General features: G+C 38.9%; 1 protein-coding gene across 1 annotated transcript in view; it reads right to left on the minus strand.

Annotated features, from left to right (window-relative positions):
* The window catches only part of LOC139728602 (ryanodine receptor 2-like), a 326287-nt gene that overhangs the window by 205291 nt on the left and 102410 nt on the right, over positions 1–18586 (minus strand). Inside the window, exons 8-10 of the mRNA XM_071639541.1 lie at positions 10354–10453; positions 9212–9286; positions 1212–1270 (exon numbers count right to left, since the gene is read on the minus strand). Of these exons, the coding sequence (XP_071495642.1) occupies positions 1212–1270; positions 9212–9286; positions 10354–10453 (234 nt within the window). The remainder of the gene's footprint in view (positions 1–1211; positions 1271–9211; positions 9287–10353; positions 10454–18586) is intronic.

Genomic DNA, 18586 nt, shown 5'->3' on the forward strand with positions numbered 1-18586 from the left:
CAAAGAATGATGAGAATGTCACTGGTTGTCATCACACAAACTCTCATGTATCTTCATTGCAACAATGAGTGAAATCATTCCACAGGTTCAAAAGTTCTTGAAGGCAAGGCAAGCTCCACAGCACAAACATGGATATAAGCTGAACTTGATCAATTTTTTTAACTGTCAGATGTTTAACTGGCACAGGACTGGTTCTGATACAGATAGATCTTCATTGGAGTACAGCAAACATTACGCTGGCACACATCTACAAAAATAGCATGATCACTAAATCATTTAATGTATCTGAATTACCCAAGTAGAACCTAAAATCTATCCCTGCCAGTTGTGTGACTCTGATTCAACATTCCTTAAAGGGAGCTTTGAGCACTCTCCTCTTCTATAAATCTTAGGTAGAATTTATGTCTCTTCCTGAAAAGGATCCAGAGAGAAAGCACCTTTCTTTTTTTTTAAGTGTGTTTTTTGTCTTCCTGTGAATACTGAAAAAGTGGAAATTTTCGCAGCGTTGAAATTTTCACGCATTTTGCACAACAAGAAACTAGTGTAAAAATAAAAGCATGCGAATATTTTTGCTTGCCATAAGTTCCAGTAGATGATGTCTTGATTATGTGTAATTAAAAACACACACGAAACTCTTCTTCGCCGGTCTAGCGCAAAAAATTAGTTGCACGAAAATATCCACTTTTACAGTAAATGGCAAGTCTTTTCCAAATGACAGCTCTCATTTCATCTCCGCTGTAATCATTGTTAACACTTTCATCAACTTCATTATTGACAATTGTCATCAATTGTGATCATCATTACCACCATCATCTTAATAACGTTATTACGTCAACAAACAAATCATGGGGTGCAAAAATCATCAGGTACATTCTACGCACGATATTCAGCAATGTACAGTAGGATTAACACAAATCTAAACAACAGGCCTGGCAAGGGGCGTGCTCTCAAAGATGTGCATGACTGCGTGAGACAGAGATACTGGCTTTTTGCATGAGCCAGGCAGACTAAAGCCAAGACAATGGCGTAATAAGCTTTGCACCACAAGATGCTCACACAAGATTTCCACTGCCATCTTTCTCCTCTCTCCTCATCCAACCCCTCCCCCCCCCCATCACCCCCTACCCCTACCCCACTCCCAGCTACCATCACTACCACCACTACCATCACCACCAACATTTCTTCTGAGCTACCCTGGTGAATGTGCTTACCAGATGTGAGATGGCGAATCCTGCATGGTTGGCCCCAGGACACATAGCTACCATTCCACCTGCACGACAGATATAAAACAAGGACAAAAAACAATGAAAGTCAGTGATATGGCAAAGATGCAATAGAAACATTTTGTGACTGCATCAGGTATGGAAAAACTTATGCGGGTCAAGAATAACAGGTAAATTCCTCTTCCAGCACACTGCGGACAACTGTAAGTACAAAAACAAAAAACCTCTCAATCTTTTGCGATCAATGTCCAATGGTCCTCTTTGAAAGTGGACCATCTAGAAATATCAATGCAATTAAAACCTGAAATTTTCACATGCATGAAACTTTTGCAAATTTCTCAAGGAGCCTTGAAAGAACATTTGTGACAGTAAAATGCACACAAAGGTGTCTGTTCACACAATGCATTGACTACCAGCGGCAATTTGCAAGAGCTTCATGCTGTGAAAAGGCAGAGGGCCTCAATTTGCAAAAGTTTATGCCGTGACTGTTTCTGATTTTAATGTTCTGAATAATGTTCAAATGCCATTAAAAAAACACTCCAGGAAAAGAATGTTTTGAGAACTATGCTTCTTCTATCAAGAGATCTATAAACAAATTGATAAAAGTTGATAAACCATTTATTCTTATATTCTACTTTGTATGGGGAAATATTGAACATGGGAAATAGGGTTACTCAATTTTTTTTTCATTATTTGAAGCATGTAGCATTTTTTTTTTCAAGCTGAATTTTTCAGAGCATCATATTTACACAATATCAGAGACTCTGGTAGCATGTTGGATCAATCAGCTTAAATGTTTGAAATGGGAGACATTGTTGATCGGTGCTTGAACCCTTTACATGCCTAGGCACATTTTCACTAGCATTCAGTGATCCCTCCACACTTGCCCCACTTATGAAGTTAGCAAAACCCTCTCAGGTAAAGCAATTGTGCCTCAGTCCAACAGGAAGGCAATGGTAATGACATAGGGATTACAGGGATTAGGTAATCTCTATTTGTGGAAAAGCAGTTTCGAAACATTCGTGCCAGCTGGCAAAGAAGGCACTCCAGCATTCATGCCATCAGAGAACAAAGCATGTTATGGGTTAAATGCCGAATGTACAGATTAGAAGGTTGATGGGTAGACTAGGCCAAGCAGAGGGAGAAAGGAGCAATTAATTCTACACAAGATTATGAAGAGAGATACAATAAAATCTCACACAGGTGCATGATATGTAAAACTACAGACAAACAAAATGAAAAAAACAAAACTCACAAATGATTACACAGTAATGAATATTTTATGGCTGGTTTTTTTTTTCATTTAGTTTTAAGCATTTTGTAATATTTGAGTCACTTTAGTCATGCCCATAGTATATTCCATGCATGATATAATGCATATATGCACTGTCTGTCTGTCTGATGTATACTAGACAGTGAGCTTGGTTGGAAGATGAGACGGCGGCGGTCCAGAAGTGACAGTCAACCCCTACACTTCTCATGTTCATCACATCTGATGGGTTGAGCACTCATCAAAGAGTTTGCCCTCTGTTCGGCGATCCGGGGGCGTCAGGCGTAATTACCGCTGATTCAACCCTGACATTGTCATGAAGCGGTTACAGAGAAATCGAATATTGCATGACCAAACAGTTGCAGCAGCTTCATTGACAAAGTACACAGACACACTTAATGATGGGTCCAGACAGCTATGGCCTTGTGCCTGAGACGGCAGTGATCACTGTAGAGGTAAACTCACCCGAGATCCCAACCCAATATGAACTAACGTCTCCACCCGGCCAACACAAGAAACATATGTGGAGGTCAAGCAATATTCACGGCATGAATATGCTAACATAATTCATTTTATCAAACAGCCACTTTCATGGTATGTATACAACTAAAAGCAACTGGAGGATGCACAGAAGTGAAATTCAGGAAATTCTGGGAAGAGAGGGATGTGACGAATTGCCGAACATAAAATTCTAATTTGGACAAAATTTGGGAGAGCTCGCAGGGAAGGTATTTACCACCTCCAAAGGTAATCCACAACAACAAAAAAAGACACAATTGATATCACACAACAACACCCAGTCTCTAAGCTCTGAGTTAACTACTAAAAGCTTTATTTAAACAATCAAAAGTTTGTATTGAGTCCATCCAATAAAATCAACTTTCTTGACATATGGCAAATACTGAATAGTTTTGTGCAGGGACCAATATGAGTAACGTTTGGAAAGCATCCAGTAGTTATTTGCACTTAATTAACCTACAATTTCTTTTCTTAAAAGGAACAAAAAAAAAAGGTATCTCCTCACAAAAACGATATATCCACTTCCAAAAAATTACATCCCTTAATAAAATGCTTTTTTTTCTTTCCCTTCAAAACAAATTAACAAAACAGACACTCTTGATTGGCAAACAAATGAGCAAAATGCACTAAAAAAGGGGCATGATCTTGCAAGAAAAGAATGACAGAAAGCTCAAAAGTATAAAATTCAGTTTCATATTTCTGGTGCTTTCAAAAATGAGTCCAACACAGTATCCAACACAGTATAAGGGCAGAAATACCTATATTGTCTTTATTCTGTTAACCCTTTACAGCATGACGTTTCTTGCAAATATCTCTCCAATATTTAACATCAGATCTTTGCCGGCAAATATTTAAATGTGAGCCAATTAATTGTCTCCCCGAAGATTTGATCACAACTGACTGACATATTGCAGCCTAATGTCAGGTTTGAAATACTATCACGGATAATGCATAGACAACCAAATTTAAGCCCATGAAAGTTAATATCAATGCATGACAAATGTCATCTCCCTTTGCAATCTAATCAAATTATGCCACGACAAAAACCTTTCCTAATATCATGCATGTTGTAGCTTTAAAGGTGATCGTGCACGCTATCAAATAGCATTTTATTGGGTTTTGAGTAACGTTGACTGGCGATGCTCCCTGCAGGAGGTACATTGTATTAACCACGAGTTATCTGCATGGCGTGCAACCAGTAAAGCTGCCATAGTAACGTCCATGTCAGTACAGAAGAAAGCAATGCTCCAACAACAGCAAAATCAACAAAAGAAGAAAAAAAAAGAGTCACTTAACCATTGCTAGTCACCTTCTCCTAAATATCCCTGCATTTGATCAAATCTGTTATTTCTCACCAGAAAGCTGCATTACTCTTACATCTAGTCAAAGCGTCTTTTACTTTTCTGTATGCAAATTGGTCGCAAATGCATCAGCCTGCATGGAGTATACGAGGATGTCTGAATCACTCATACTTGCAATTTATCCTATACATGAAGGTGTTTATCATAAATTATAATACATAGAGGATAAGAGAGAGAGAGAAAAAAAAAAAGTGGATTATAGCCCTGTTACAAAACCCTGCTGGCTATGTTGCGTTATTAGTTCACGTGATTGCACACATCTCATAGGTCGGTACAAAACAAATAAACACCGTCACCCTGCCAAGACGAAAGCCAGCTGGTCTGGACCAGCTGTGGGTCCATGGCAACCCTTCGTGCCCCAAAGCCATATCTCTGCACCGGTCAACTCCCTTCTTCTTAGCTGCCCTACCCAGCTCACCTTGTATATAGCACAAGAGACTCAAGATGCTGGACAGTGGCTGATGCTTATACATGTATCACAGCATCTAATAAAGCCATCACTAACAAACTAATGGGAGATATAATTACCTCACATACTATAGGACCTTCATGACCTTAATAGGAATAATAATGATACAAATAGAAGTAGTAGTAGAAATAGTAGTAGAAATAGTAGTAGTAGAAATAGTAGTAGTAGTAGTAGTAGCAGTAGTAGTAGTAGTAATAATGATAATAATAATAATAAGAAGAAGAAGAAGAAGAGTGAAGAAGATGATGATGAAGAGGAAAAGCAGTCTAATTTTCAAAGTATTAATAGCAATTCACTGACTTTGTTTTCATTGTTTTGTACCATTTCAATTATCAGCAGACTATTAAGCAATACCAACATAGGGAGATTCACAGAAACAGATAAGAACATGATGCTCATATCTCCAAATGCATGAGTGTGAGGTAAGTCTGCTAAATCAACTGAGCTAAAAACACATATCTTATATTCATTTATTTATCATATAAAATTTATATATATTTACTTATATTTACAGCTTGATAGCAAAATCCATGATACACTTTCCTTTTTAATATGGGTTGATAAAAATACATTCTTTAAAATCTGTTGGCATGCTGCAATGCCATGCCTGAATGACCGACTGCGTAATGTCTGTGGTCGACTATCTCGTCTTAACCGGCCATGTGCAACAACGTCCTGTCAAACATCAATTATTGAAATCCAAATAGGCATCTGGACAAATTGTAATGGCATTCCCACGCCTGTAGATTTCAACAGCAACTCTCACTGCTTTCCTTCAATGGGACTGGGCACACAGATGGAAAATGCAACATTTCAGTTACAACTGTTATTGAATGTAGTTTGGCAATCAGAAGAAACAACTACAATCCAAGAGTGTTTTCATTTACAGCCTTACGAAAAGGTAAAACTTAAATGTCGCAATAAACTTACAAAATTGGGGTAAAGAATACCATACAGTGCCCATGTGGAAAATATGTATTTGAAAAGTTTTTAGCTCACAACAACAGAAGCACCTCAGGCAAAATGGGGTGGAATTTGAAAGGAGACGCATGGCAAACATCATCTATTGTCACACATCTCCTTATCCCATCCTAGTCTGATCGGTGGAAAAATGAGAGATGCAAACTTATTAACTGACCTGAAAATGACCACTGCAGTGCTAATACTTATTCGGATATAGCTAGACATCTCATGCGATGGATAAAAGCTGGGGGGTGGAATGGTCCTCTATGTGACATTTACACTACCTTAATTTATTCATACACTACATTGCATATAAAAGACTTTGAAATGTTAAATGGCAATTTGGGAATATCACACGATTACAGTACCCAGACTGCTCGATCAGTCTCCAATATGCAGTCGATTAGTAAACAGTCAAAATCAAGTGCAGCAGAAGAAGGCTACGGTACGGAAAATGTCCCTTTTTTTGTCAATAAGTATTAAAGAGAATTAGCTCACTGTCACTTGCCTGCATCAGAAAGTGCTCTTTGATTGATGATAGTGCAGGTTGGATAACATTTTTCATAAGAAAAAAACAATTTGTATCAACATGATTTTATCTCTTCATGAAATTAAATCTGATAATTTTGTTTGTAAATAAATTTATAGGCCTAACAAAATGACTGCACAACAGCATTTAATGTTGCCCAAGCTTTATAGGAATGCCACATAATGGTACCCAGTCTATGTAATAATGAACATCCATGACATTAATTCCTATTAATGTAATCAAATAATGTGCATCTATTGCTGTAAACCTAATGCCTAGATACTTACAGCAATATTCTAATTGTCCAAAAATGAATACGCAATTCAAAAATTTCTCATGACTGTACTCACAAAGTACATCAAGACAAGTAAAGGTCTTCTAAATTTTACTCTCATGACAATTATTACTGAAATGTGCCCTTTACAACTTACTTTTTATTTGTAAACTGTCAGGTTTTTTATCTTAACACCTCATAACACCTCCAAACATCTCATAATGTTATTGAAATGTCATGATTTGCAATGTTATGAACTAAGACACACACACACACACACACACACACACACACAAGCCCCCACACAACAAAAATGCAGAAGAATCAGAGTTTCAAAATATACAAAACTGTATGGACCACTTACACTTTCATTCACACTGGAGTGTACTTTATATTCCTGTTAATTCCTTGTAAAGTGAACTTATCATGAATGGCACGGCTGATGTCAACAAAGTCCATTGAGTCCTGTGTTAAACTCGCAATTCTCGCTATCGCCAATGACGTAAAAAGTACCCGGATGTGGCTTTCTCGTCAAGATTTAGTTCACTTGGTAGCAAGGGCACTTCCGGCGCGGGGCATAATTTGCACAACGCTAGCATGCGCGTACGTGTACCTTACCTATAGCGCAGCGCCGACCACGGATACTAGTACTAGTACAGTAGGCCGCTGTACTGCCCGAGCCAGCGAGTGGCCAGGCCTGTCATACTCGTACACTGTAGTCCCCGCCGCCGGCGGCCGGCCTTTCTTGCTAGCATGCACCACTCATGCTCTCACTAGACTGCACGCAGCGCATAAGCTAACACATACCGGTACGGCGTACATCACAGATCAGTCATCTCTGCATACGCTGAAAATATGCTGGAAAATATTCACCCACCTGGATATACAGTATATCGTCATGGAATGCCCATCTCTTTTCTTTATTTGTTCTCTGTCGAAATGTCGCGAACACAATCGGGAACGAACAGTGATCTCGAACTTATCCTGTCTCCAAAGCAATTTCTTCCAAGTAAGTACGTACAATGTACGTAGGCACTGTACTAGGCCTACTACCTAATGCTACTACCACTACTAGTAAGTCGCGCGTGCACGTACTGCGCTGTGGAGTCACCCACAAACTTCACCCACGCTGCCACGTCACGTCTCGCATGCCAGTAAGGGTCCTATTTCTGCAGATTTTTTTCATTTATTGTCGTGCGAACAACACATGGCAGCTTCGCAGCAACAACCAATAGTTGTAGTAACAGCAATTTCTTAAGAATGGAGAAATTTCAAATCATATTTAAGCTGTAATTCAAGTCGAGAAAACCGGAAGTACACGTAGAATACAGTCGGTTGTATGTGTAAATCACATTAGTCACGTATCACGCGCGTACGAACGGAAGTGACTTTGCTACCGGACTATCCCATAATGCACCGTAAATGACGCTTAAATCAACATCCGGGTACTTTTTACGTCATTGGCGATAGCGAGAATTGACTTGATGTTTTTTGTTCCACTGCGCAGTTCTGATGTCACCATAAACAAACATTTGCCACACTCACTCAACAATTACAAGCGTGCTTACACGCGTGTATTTTGTCACTCAATTTTGTAAACAACTTCAACCAATTGGTTTTGCATACGTATGCACAATACACAGCTGATTGTGACTGTGCTCTTCATTTGCCTTTCACAGAAAATGGTTGTCATTTCTGGACTAAATTCAAGAATCTGTATGGACCACATCTTTTGATGTCTGAGGTGTTGTATAAAACATATACTGTATGGTCTTTACTCATGCAATGGAACAAGATTTCGCACTCGGTGAAAGATGAGACACACTATTCAACTCGGCTTTCCTAATTGCCTCATTGAATAGAGCGCCTCTATCTTACGCCTCATGCAAAACCTTGTACCATCGCACTCTTGACCATTCACTATTTGTATACCATGACTGTTGCACATGTCCAACAATTTCCAGTCAATTTGGCTTCATGAGAGGTACACATATATTCAATGATGCACGTGGTACATTCACACACACAGATGGGTGATTATTTCTCCAAAATGAGAGCTAAGGCCATCAGAAAGACTGAAATATATGTTGCTGTTTTTTCTAACAAGAGGTGTAAGTCTCTCAGACATAGCCAAGACAAAGAGTGTTATCAATATAAAACAATGTAGGAAGAGAAGTAATCCTTGGTATACTACTGTAAAAGTGGTTTCTTTCGCGTACAGAACCTTTCGCGTTTCCATCGGTGCGGATTTTTTCGCGTGTGTTTAAATTCGCGGTCGTTAATGATAGCGTTGTACAAGCAACGAGTTCAAAACATTTTCGCATGATGTTAAATTCGCGGTTCAACCTCAAAGCGCGAAAAGCACGAAAATTAAACCACCGCGAAAAAAACCACTTTTACAGTAACATATTCTCAAAGCGTATTGTTGAGTACTCGTACACAGAGGTATTTAGATAATGTGCCACAAAGAGATCAAACTGTCAGAAATGGCTTAAAACAAATGCTACTAGAACACATATGGCATATATATACAACAGAAAGGAGAGATAGAGGAGGAACAAGAGGGGGAAGAAGGAAAGTTAACAAAGGAGTGATATACTCACTTCTTCATGATCAGCTCCGCTCTCCACAGTGATCTGGCATACAATGCAACTGATCCAGTCTCATACGCCACTTCACTGTTAGGAATCAAATAAAGATTTTGCATGTAACTTGCAGTTACTACTTACAGGAATGACTCCATTACATGGAAGTCTTTGCTGTTTCATTGTATCTTGGATAGATCAATGTAACAATAGGTAAAGTGAAAATTCTCCTGATCTTTGAATAAGAATTTAAACAAAATTGTGACTATGAGGTCCCGATTCACCAAAAATAAGACTCACTAAATAGTTGCTGTATACAGTAACTGAAAGCCCTTATTGGTAGTCAGGATGTAACCAATCAAGTCTTCAGAATTTTTTTGCTGCAGAAATTATCATCCATTTATGATGACATTATTATCTCTGAATATCTATGTGTATCTTTTAGGGGAGAAAGCATAGATGGAATTACTTAATTCATTCCATTAGCAAAAAAATCAGCATCGAAAAAAAATCACATATAAATTTCCAGACAAAAATTGCAGCATTGAGAGGGCAACAGGAATTTTAGTCTTTTACAATGTTTTGCCCATTCAAAACTTATGTAGGCATAACTGAACAATTGAGGGGCTTTTGAAAGAATCCGACCAAAATGATTACATTTAATCAACAATAGGCTGAACTGAAAGAAATTAACAATCAAATCCACCACACCACATACCTATAGATGTGGTTTGGGGGACTTTATGGGTAAAACCTACTGAAGCCAAAATGGTCAAATCCTTTACTGTACACACTTTAGAATGTTGCAATAACAGAGTGTAGACGAATTGCAGGTTATGGCCTTGGCAAAAGATGATTATTTAATACTAAAAACATGATGCTCGATCATTTTTTTTTCAAACAGTATCTTTGGAAACAAATTGAAAAAATATCGTATTGACATTAGGCAAAATGGAAATCACAAAGCTAACTTTGTCCCTAGTAGGGTTGAGGTGAACTTTACTTTAAAGCTAACTACAATTCTACAAACTGAAAGAGGCCAAACGTTACTTGAACTCTGCACAAAGGTCTACAATGTAAAAGAAGTAAAAAAATTTTGAATGTCAACACATAATGCTTGTATGTATATTGTTCCCATGGGTCAGTGACAGCGTGTGTACCTGATTTTGTCATCGTCCTTGCATCCAGCCGGGGGTACAGTGAGGAATTCGTCCATGTGACCGCGCGAGAATCTCAGAGTGTCCAGGCCGTTGAGAAACCCTGCAGAGATAAATGGGATAGACAGACAGACAGACAGACAGAGACAAACACACACACACACATATACACACACACACACACACACACAGAGGGACAGTGAGAGAGAGAGAGAGAGGGAGAGAAAGACAGACAAACACACACACACACACAAGGAGACAGTGGGAGAGAAAATAGAGATGGAATTGAGAGAGAGAATGAGAGATGTTGACAAGTTTAAAGGCGAGAGCATGTAGCACTGCAGAATGTCAGATATTACTGGACACTCCAACTGCAACCCGGTAATCATTACCCTTGGAGATTCAAACATTGCTGCACTAAGCACCAAGCTTACACTATCATAAGCACTTATAATGTTTCATGTATGGAGCACACATTGATGATGGCCTTTCCTAACATGGTAAACTGCATGTAACTTCTGGAAAAAAAAAAAACAATTGCAAGATCTACATGCAGGCTATGACTACCGATGTGTGTGAGTGTGTGTGTGTGTGTGTGTGTGTGTGTGTGTGTGTGTCCAGCAAACACTTTCGAAGCAATCATGGGAGGTGAGAGGGTGATACAATCATAGAGACAAAAAAAAAAATTACAGGGGGAGGAAATGGCATTTCATAAGCTAGACTTGGCAGTCATTTGCACCAGGCCTCCACAGAAAGCCATCCTCATTGGCACATGATGAACATGAATTCCAATTACATTACAATCTGGGAGGTGTTTGCCGCAAAGATGAAACAGAGGGGACAAAAAATAAAGGAAAGTCTCCTGTGATTCCCCTCAAATGGCAATATGACATGAAATCCATCTGGACACGGCTATCTCCTGGGATATGCCCAGAGGAAACCTTGCCTTTTCTCTTCAACCATGCAGAAACAATGGCTGAACATTTGAACAACAATGTCATAAGTGCATGTTATGAACACATAAGGAGGGCTGCGTCTGCCCCTGATAAGCACAAAACAAAGGAGAGACAAAGCAGGTTCATTACTGGCAAAGGTCATCGATGATCAGATAACCATGACGCTGCATACAGGAATGGGGTCAGAGAGATTATGCAGAGATATTGGCGGGGGGGGGGGGGAGGGAGGGGGAGCACCTTCCCATATTGAAAGACTGTGCAGCCTCCAAAAAGACAAGAATAAATTGGTCACAGAATGCGCATCACATATCACAATATCTGTGATATCTGAATGCTTAGCAGGGCAAGTTGTCATGAAGAACAATAATCACAACATTGAGAAATTGATTGATGTATCAGCCATAAATTTGTAATCTTATATTTCATTTTCATATAAAAAGGCATGTAAACTTTATGAAGTCATGGTTGCATGTTACAGGTGATAATTTAAGAAATTCTCAAAGTTTTAAGCTTCAGTATTCTAAAATGAAAACTAGAAATGTCGCTATGGCGACTGGTATGCCTCCGCCATAATGCATGATTCTCCTAATAGGTCTATAGTACATGTGGACAATGTGTGATTACATTTTCACAAAATTGGCAAAATATTAAAATGACATATTTGTCACAAATGTATTGAATGTTTACCTTCCTTGACCTATGTTTAATTGGATGAATAGGAGAGCATGTATTTGGGGATTTAACTCTTAATGTGCCAGGCCCAAAACCCCTAACGTGCCAGAGGTTTTTACTTAAGGCCAGAATGTATCGAAACTGGACTGACAATGTAATTTAAAACTGCCATATCTTTCAAACTATCGACTGTTTTGAATTGAGTTCTACACAACAAATATCAAGAAATGATTGTTCTTTCGTGCCATGTAGTCAGTTTTCCGTAATATCTATCTGAACTTGAAATATTGCAGAAATGAATAATATCATCAAAAAATTATTGGAATTTTTTGTGTAGTAGGAAAAGAAAGAGTCAGTCGTGATTTTTCTTCAATAGAACGCTCCCTTGACTCTGTGAGAAAGTTTTAGAGCTACATCTCCCGTTTCAAATGATAGCAAAATTGTCTTCTAGAATTGTATGATTCCAAAGATACAAGCGGTTTATTTTGTCTTAGCAATTTCTCTTTCTGCCTCAGTAATTCATTCCCAAATCGGAGTCCTTTAGTCCCAGATCCTGTATTTGAAACTAAAGTAATTGTCCCGGGCCCTGGAAAGTGTCTTTTGTCCACTTGAGAAGGAAGCACCCTCTAATCCTTCTTTTGTCTATGCGGACTACGGGTGGGCGCACTCTATTGAAATCGGCAGGCCTTTGTCAGCGAGGATTTGTGCGCGCGCAATTCCTTGGTAACGGCGGAGATCATCCGAGTACTGATTGAGTACAATACACACTAGCGGTTGCTAGGGGCAGCTTGAAGGATGAACATGACTCCTGATCGAAAGCGAAGATGCTGCCGTGATCTGACCGATAAAAGTGCACACGCCTTCCGGTTTTTATTTGTCTAACGCTGTATCAATCAAGAATGTGGATCCGATCATCCTATTGCCAGCCACTGTCCATGCGATCACAACATTACCAAAATATTATAACAAAGTTAATTCACGGTAGTATACCACTTTTGTGTTTATTGCCAATCCAGAGAAATCAAAGTAAAGTGGGTTTGGCTAGAAAACCAGTTCAATCTCAGCACCACGAGGTCAGTCGCTCGGAGCAGCACACCACGTGCTTGTAAGCCCAGCGCTGGTGTTTGAAGCCATGTGCGTGCAACTGAAAAGCTCACCATTCATTTCATGATTCGGTAAAATAGCGCTACGTTGGGAGGAGCCCTCTCATTCTCGAAACGATCATCTCACTTTGAAATAGTAAAGTTCAATAGCGCTGTACTTGTGAACTATGCGGCCAGAGTTGTGAAGTAATTGAATCTTGCAAACGAATGAATTCAGTCAGATTTGAAATTTCCAAAAGCCCGATCAGAACAGCGAAAATAACAACGAATTGAGACAAGACACTAAAACATGACACAGATAAACAGTGAAAGGAAAGGCAGCTTTGCACATATCATGATGAAGGAGCGAACAATGCAATTACATTCAACAAAATCATTACGGTACAAATAACACTTAAAAAGAATCAAAAGCCCCCTGACAGTAGGCCTGATCTGCATAGCAAAATTGGTGACAAGAAGACAAAACTGTAGGTGCCGACAAGTATAAATCACGTTTTACATTGCTGGTATGCTTTTTCAATGTTTGCTGTCTTTGATTGTCTTTAGTCTCATTCGCCGTGAAACATTTGATTATCTGAATATGACATTATTCAACGGCACATTCCATACTTTCACATGGCGTCAGAAATCTCTATAGCGCCTGCCAATATAGGTTTCATACCGAGCGATTTGTAACCATCAGAATTATTTTGAACGTTCATGGAAATCATAACATCGATCACTCTACTGTTGAAGTTCCTTCATTGGTTTATAATAGCCGATGGATGTTAGTTCCGTACTTGAATTCGTACCTTCATTGCGTTGTGACACAGTTTTCATGAAGCAGCATCATCCGACATTTCTTTCTTTCTTTTTTTGTGTGATCTCCAACACTGTTTTACTCCAAGGACTGAACAGCGGGATCTGAGTTTGAAGTTTTCAAAATCTGCATGCTAACAAACAGTTTGATGTTACTTTGCATCCTCTCTCTCTCTCTCTCCCTCTCTCTCTTATCTAAAGTCCTACGTAATAACTTTGATGGATTTGCTTGAGTTTGAACATTTTCCTCTTCACCTGCGACTCGGGGAAAATAACACGTTTCTATAAGAGGTAGGATAAACGATAAGCAAAGCTCAACAAATAACATAAATGCGTAAATATACTTTAATTCTGTGTCTCACTAAGCGATGAATGTTTGGAAACCTATCAAATTATAGGTTTCGAGCTTCCTAAACAGTTGAAATCAAAATCAAACAAGAAAACCCGTTTGCGAATTTGATATTGGCTGTCTACGAATTACTAATCGAATTCTGTTCTACTTTATCGAGACTGTGCTGTAGGGATTGTGTCTGCATCATTGCTTGGCGATAAACGATACAGCTTCGATTTTTGTTATCATGAAATGATAAATAATTATTGATCATTTTGCGTGGTTGAGTAAACAATTTCTATAATACACCAATCGACTGTCGATGGTTCTTTTTTGTTTGTTTTGATTTTGTTTTTGTTTTTGGCCAAAAGAAATAAGATAAATATTCTTGACGTTCGCAACGATTCTGGTCGCTAATTCGAGAGTACGTAGTTAGAGACATTTACTGTTCCAATAGCCAAGGTTATTTACACGCTATTTATAGCCGGAAAGCTACAAGAACCAAAACATCCTCCAAAATACGGCAGGACAATGACAAATTTTACGGATACGGAGATACGCTCAATGCGTGAAAACTAGTTTTCTTCAAAATGTATAGAGAAAAGAAGAAGCAACATAATAAGAGAGAAGGCATGCCGAAAGAGGTACAGTATGAAGACCAATTGAAGAGAAACCCTCAAAGAAAAAAAAAATGCAACCGTGGACGCAAGCACAAAAACAAAAACCAGTACATGGATAACAACATAGTTTGACTGATTTTCACGTGCACATCGTCACATACATGATTATAGAAAATCAGGCTCTATAGTGTACTTTCATATCGGTGGAGTAAAACCAATACAGCCAGTTTGCGCTAAAATTACAGTTCCAGTCACTTTCGTAAGTTTGAGAAAAAAAAATCGGTTTTAGGTCAAAACCAGTGATGATTAGTATTTGTACTATTTGCATGTCGTCGCTCAAAACAACAGCTCTATTCGCTCTTTGCGAACGCTGCCTACAATTTTTAAACTGAACTAAGCAAAATAATGTTCATCTTTTGCGATCTATATTTTGTCTGAAATTCCGAAACACTAGATTTCTACTTTGAATTTCATTTCGCTTCGAACTAGGAGAAGGTAATCACGCCAAAACAAACTACGAACTACGTGTGGTACCAAGCGGCATAGTTTACAGGTCTACTTTCCGTTCACTGCACACGTGCATAAGACAAGAACAAAAGCGTCTTCTTCTTTTGTATGCTAGCGTGGGGACGATTAGTGAAGTTCTCCAAAATAAAAGGATGAAAGACTTGACCGACGAACGCAAGCTTACCGTCTTTGAGGGACAAAATCAAAGCAGCTTCCCGCCGGACAGCATCCAAGCGGAACAATACAACTGGAACCGCATAGGCAATACACGCAGATTAAATAGCATACACACGCGTGGTTTACCAATGAGACTTTTGATCTATACACATCTCGCAGAGGGTGCGCTCGCTGCGGATTTTCCCGACGCGAAAAAAATACATCTAGCCGAAAAATCACGTATTTACTCAAAATTTTCCAATGTAAGCATACTCATATTTTTGGTGAAAACGATGGCTATGCTAGTCAGCTACTAGTACATATCATTGTCAGTTTCTTGGTGTAACACATTATGGTACCATAAGAACTTAAATAATCAATGTTTTTCGCGCTCTTCTTTGTCGCCGATCGGCGACCATGGCACGTCAGCACTAAGGTCGCCGTTCGGCGACCATGGCACGTTAAGAGTTAAGAACTTTAACTTTACATTGACCATTTCATAAGTTTATGCACTGAGTAATTTTCAAGGTATGGAGAAAAAGCGCAATTTCTGTATTGAACAGTAAATTGTTATCATTTTCATCTGGCCTTTGATTTATAAGAGAATCACTGTCAGGCAGAACATACATAAATTCAGCATGTACTAGGTTTCAAGATAACTTGAGCCACTTCCGAGATATGGAGAAAGAAGTAAGTTCAGCACTTTCACTTGATCTTTGACCTTTTGACCTTTGACGTTCTTGGCAAAAAAAAAAATCCCAGAGAATCTCTATTGGGTTACACATGCATACATCGAGTTAAAAAAAAAATCCTGCTGGCATTGCATAAATATAAGGAAAATAGTAAAATTTTGAAGTATTGCCCTTGACCTTTGACCCCTGACCTTTGACCCCATGAACCCTAAATTCCCTAGATAACCACTGCCAGTCAGTAGATGCATATATACTATGTTCCATGAAGATACCTTGAACAATTTCCAAGATACAGAGAAAAAAGTGAAATTTTAACATTTTGCTTGACCTTTTGACCTTTGACCTTTTGACCTCATGACCCCTAACTTTCACCAGAGAATCTTAATTGGGTAGTACATGTATACACTAAGTTTCAAGAAAATATCTTCAGGCATTGCATAGATATGGGGGAAATAGTAAAATTTTAAGCATTTGACCTTGACCTTTTGACCTTTGACCTCAAGCATGTGCACCCAAAAGTTGATAGGCACAACTTCACCCCCTAATACACATACATGCCAAGTTTCATTAGGATACCTCAAAAGGTTTTGGTAGTTACCCTGTCCACAAAATTCATTACGGACGGACGGAAGGACGGACGGACGGACGGACGGACGGAAGGACGGACGGACAGACGGACGGAAAGACGGACGGACGGACGGACGGACGGACGGACGGACAACCCGAAAACATAATGCCTCCGGCACCACTTCGTGGCGGAGGCATAATGACAACAGGCTCTCATAACAGCCAACAGTTTTCTTTTACTGTAAAGCAGGAAATTTTCGAGGCACAAAGTTTTTGTAAAATGGAGCAGATAGCCTCTTTCATGGCATGAAGTTTTCTCATATTGAAGCAGACGGCCTTTTTAGTGGCATAAATTTTTCGAGAATTGAGCAAACAGCCTTTTATCATGGCAAGAAATTTTCTCAATTTGCCACTGGCATCCAAAGCATTATAGTGTTAACCTCACAGTAGATATCATAGTGAAGAACTTTTACATGCATTTTAATTTCACAAATCTAGGCTCTTGCAAAATTCACAAAATAAAAATGCAGTTGAACATTTCTGATTTTACAGTATGTTATATGCCCTAAGTCTCTAACATTGTTGTCAACATAAAATAACTTCATATCTTCAGTAGATGATTAGCAACAAATCCATTGGTTTACACATTAGGATGTGCCTGAATGTGCTGCTCCAAAACAGTATCTGTACTTGTAAGTCCCAAATGCATGTATCAGACTGCTTCGTTTGTTTTTGTCATTCTCTCTGGAAAAGAAACAAACAAACAAACCAATATATTGAAATAACACGTTAGGCCATAATACATAGGCTATAATCAATGGTATATGGCTCTTGGCTTCAGATTGTAATCTGTAAAAAAAAACAACAACAGAAACTTTTACTCTTCTGATTAACTTTCATCACCACATCTGAATTTCATTTACAAGTACAGTATTTACAATGACAATTTATCTTTTGGGCAAATGGCAAACACTCAATACCTGCTTTAGATACAGGACCAAAATGCCACCCGTCCTTTAAGTCCTTATTGACGATACACCACATGCCCCTCTGGCATTCACAGCCATCCCACAATGATATCTATCCGAAACTGCAGAGAGACCACATAAAGGGGGTTACCACCATTTATACCCAGAACAGTTTTAAGTAGATGACAATCTAGCTGCCTCTCAACAACACGCCAATAGTGACATCAACGCCAACACCGCAAACAAAAAGAGAAACGTCTCCCCTAAAAGTTTCAAAAGGCACAGTTTGTCATAACAAGTGACACACATTCTGATCTTCATCTATGGGAGGAACTTGCTCCTTTGAGTGACAGTCCTTATCACTTCTTGCTCTTCTTCTTCGGCCTGTTCCCTTTTTTTTTCTCCTTTTTTCTATAAATGCCTTAGGGTTGGGATAGAATGCAATGTCATTTCTTACCACCAAGGGATCAGTGACTGAGGGCACTTTGGGTACCTTCTAACAGGAATAAACCAAAAAGCTATCAATCAATCCACTTTTGTCAATCCTGATCAAAGAACCGGAGGGATGGGGATATTCCCATTTGCTTTCCGCCCAGTTAATTGCAAGGCTTTATGGGTAATAGATGAAGAGATCCAGATCTTTTTTTTTTCTAAGGGAGAAGAATATTGATAGACAGACAAGGGAGAAGACAGAAATGGGGGAAAAGTGCAAGGCTGATGGAATAGAAAAATCAAGCTGTGAAATTGGTGGTCTTAATTGGCCCTCATCTACAAAATAAACTGATCAAATTATCTACTCATATTTCAATGGGACATGAATTGTCAGGTTTGGATGAAAATGCTATCTCGATAACAAATTTGAGGCA

Source organism: Diadema antillarum, unplaced genomic scaffold, assembly GCF_040938485.1.
Source record: "Diadema antillarum isolate AM-2024a unplaced genomic scaffold, OU_Dant_1.0 seq00000187_RagTag, whole genome shotgun sequence".
Classification (NCBI taxonomy): domain Eukaryota; kingdom Metazoa; phylum Echinodermata; class Echinoidea; order Diadematoida; family Diadematidae; genus Diadema; species Diadema antillarum.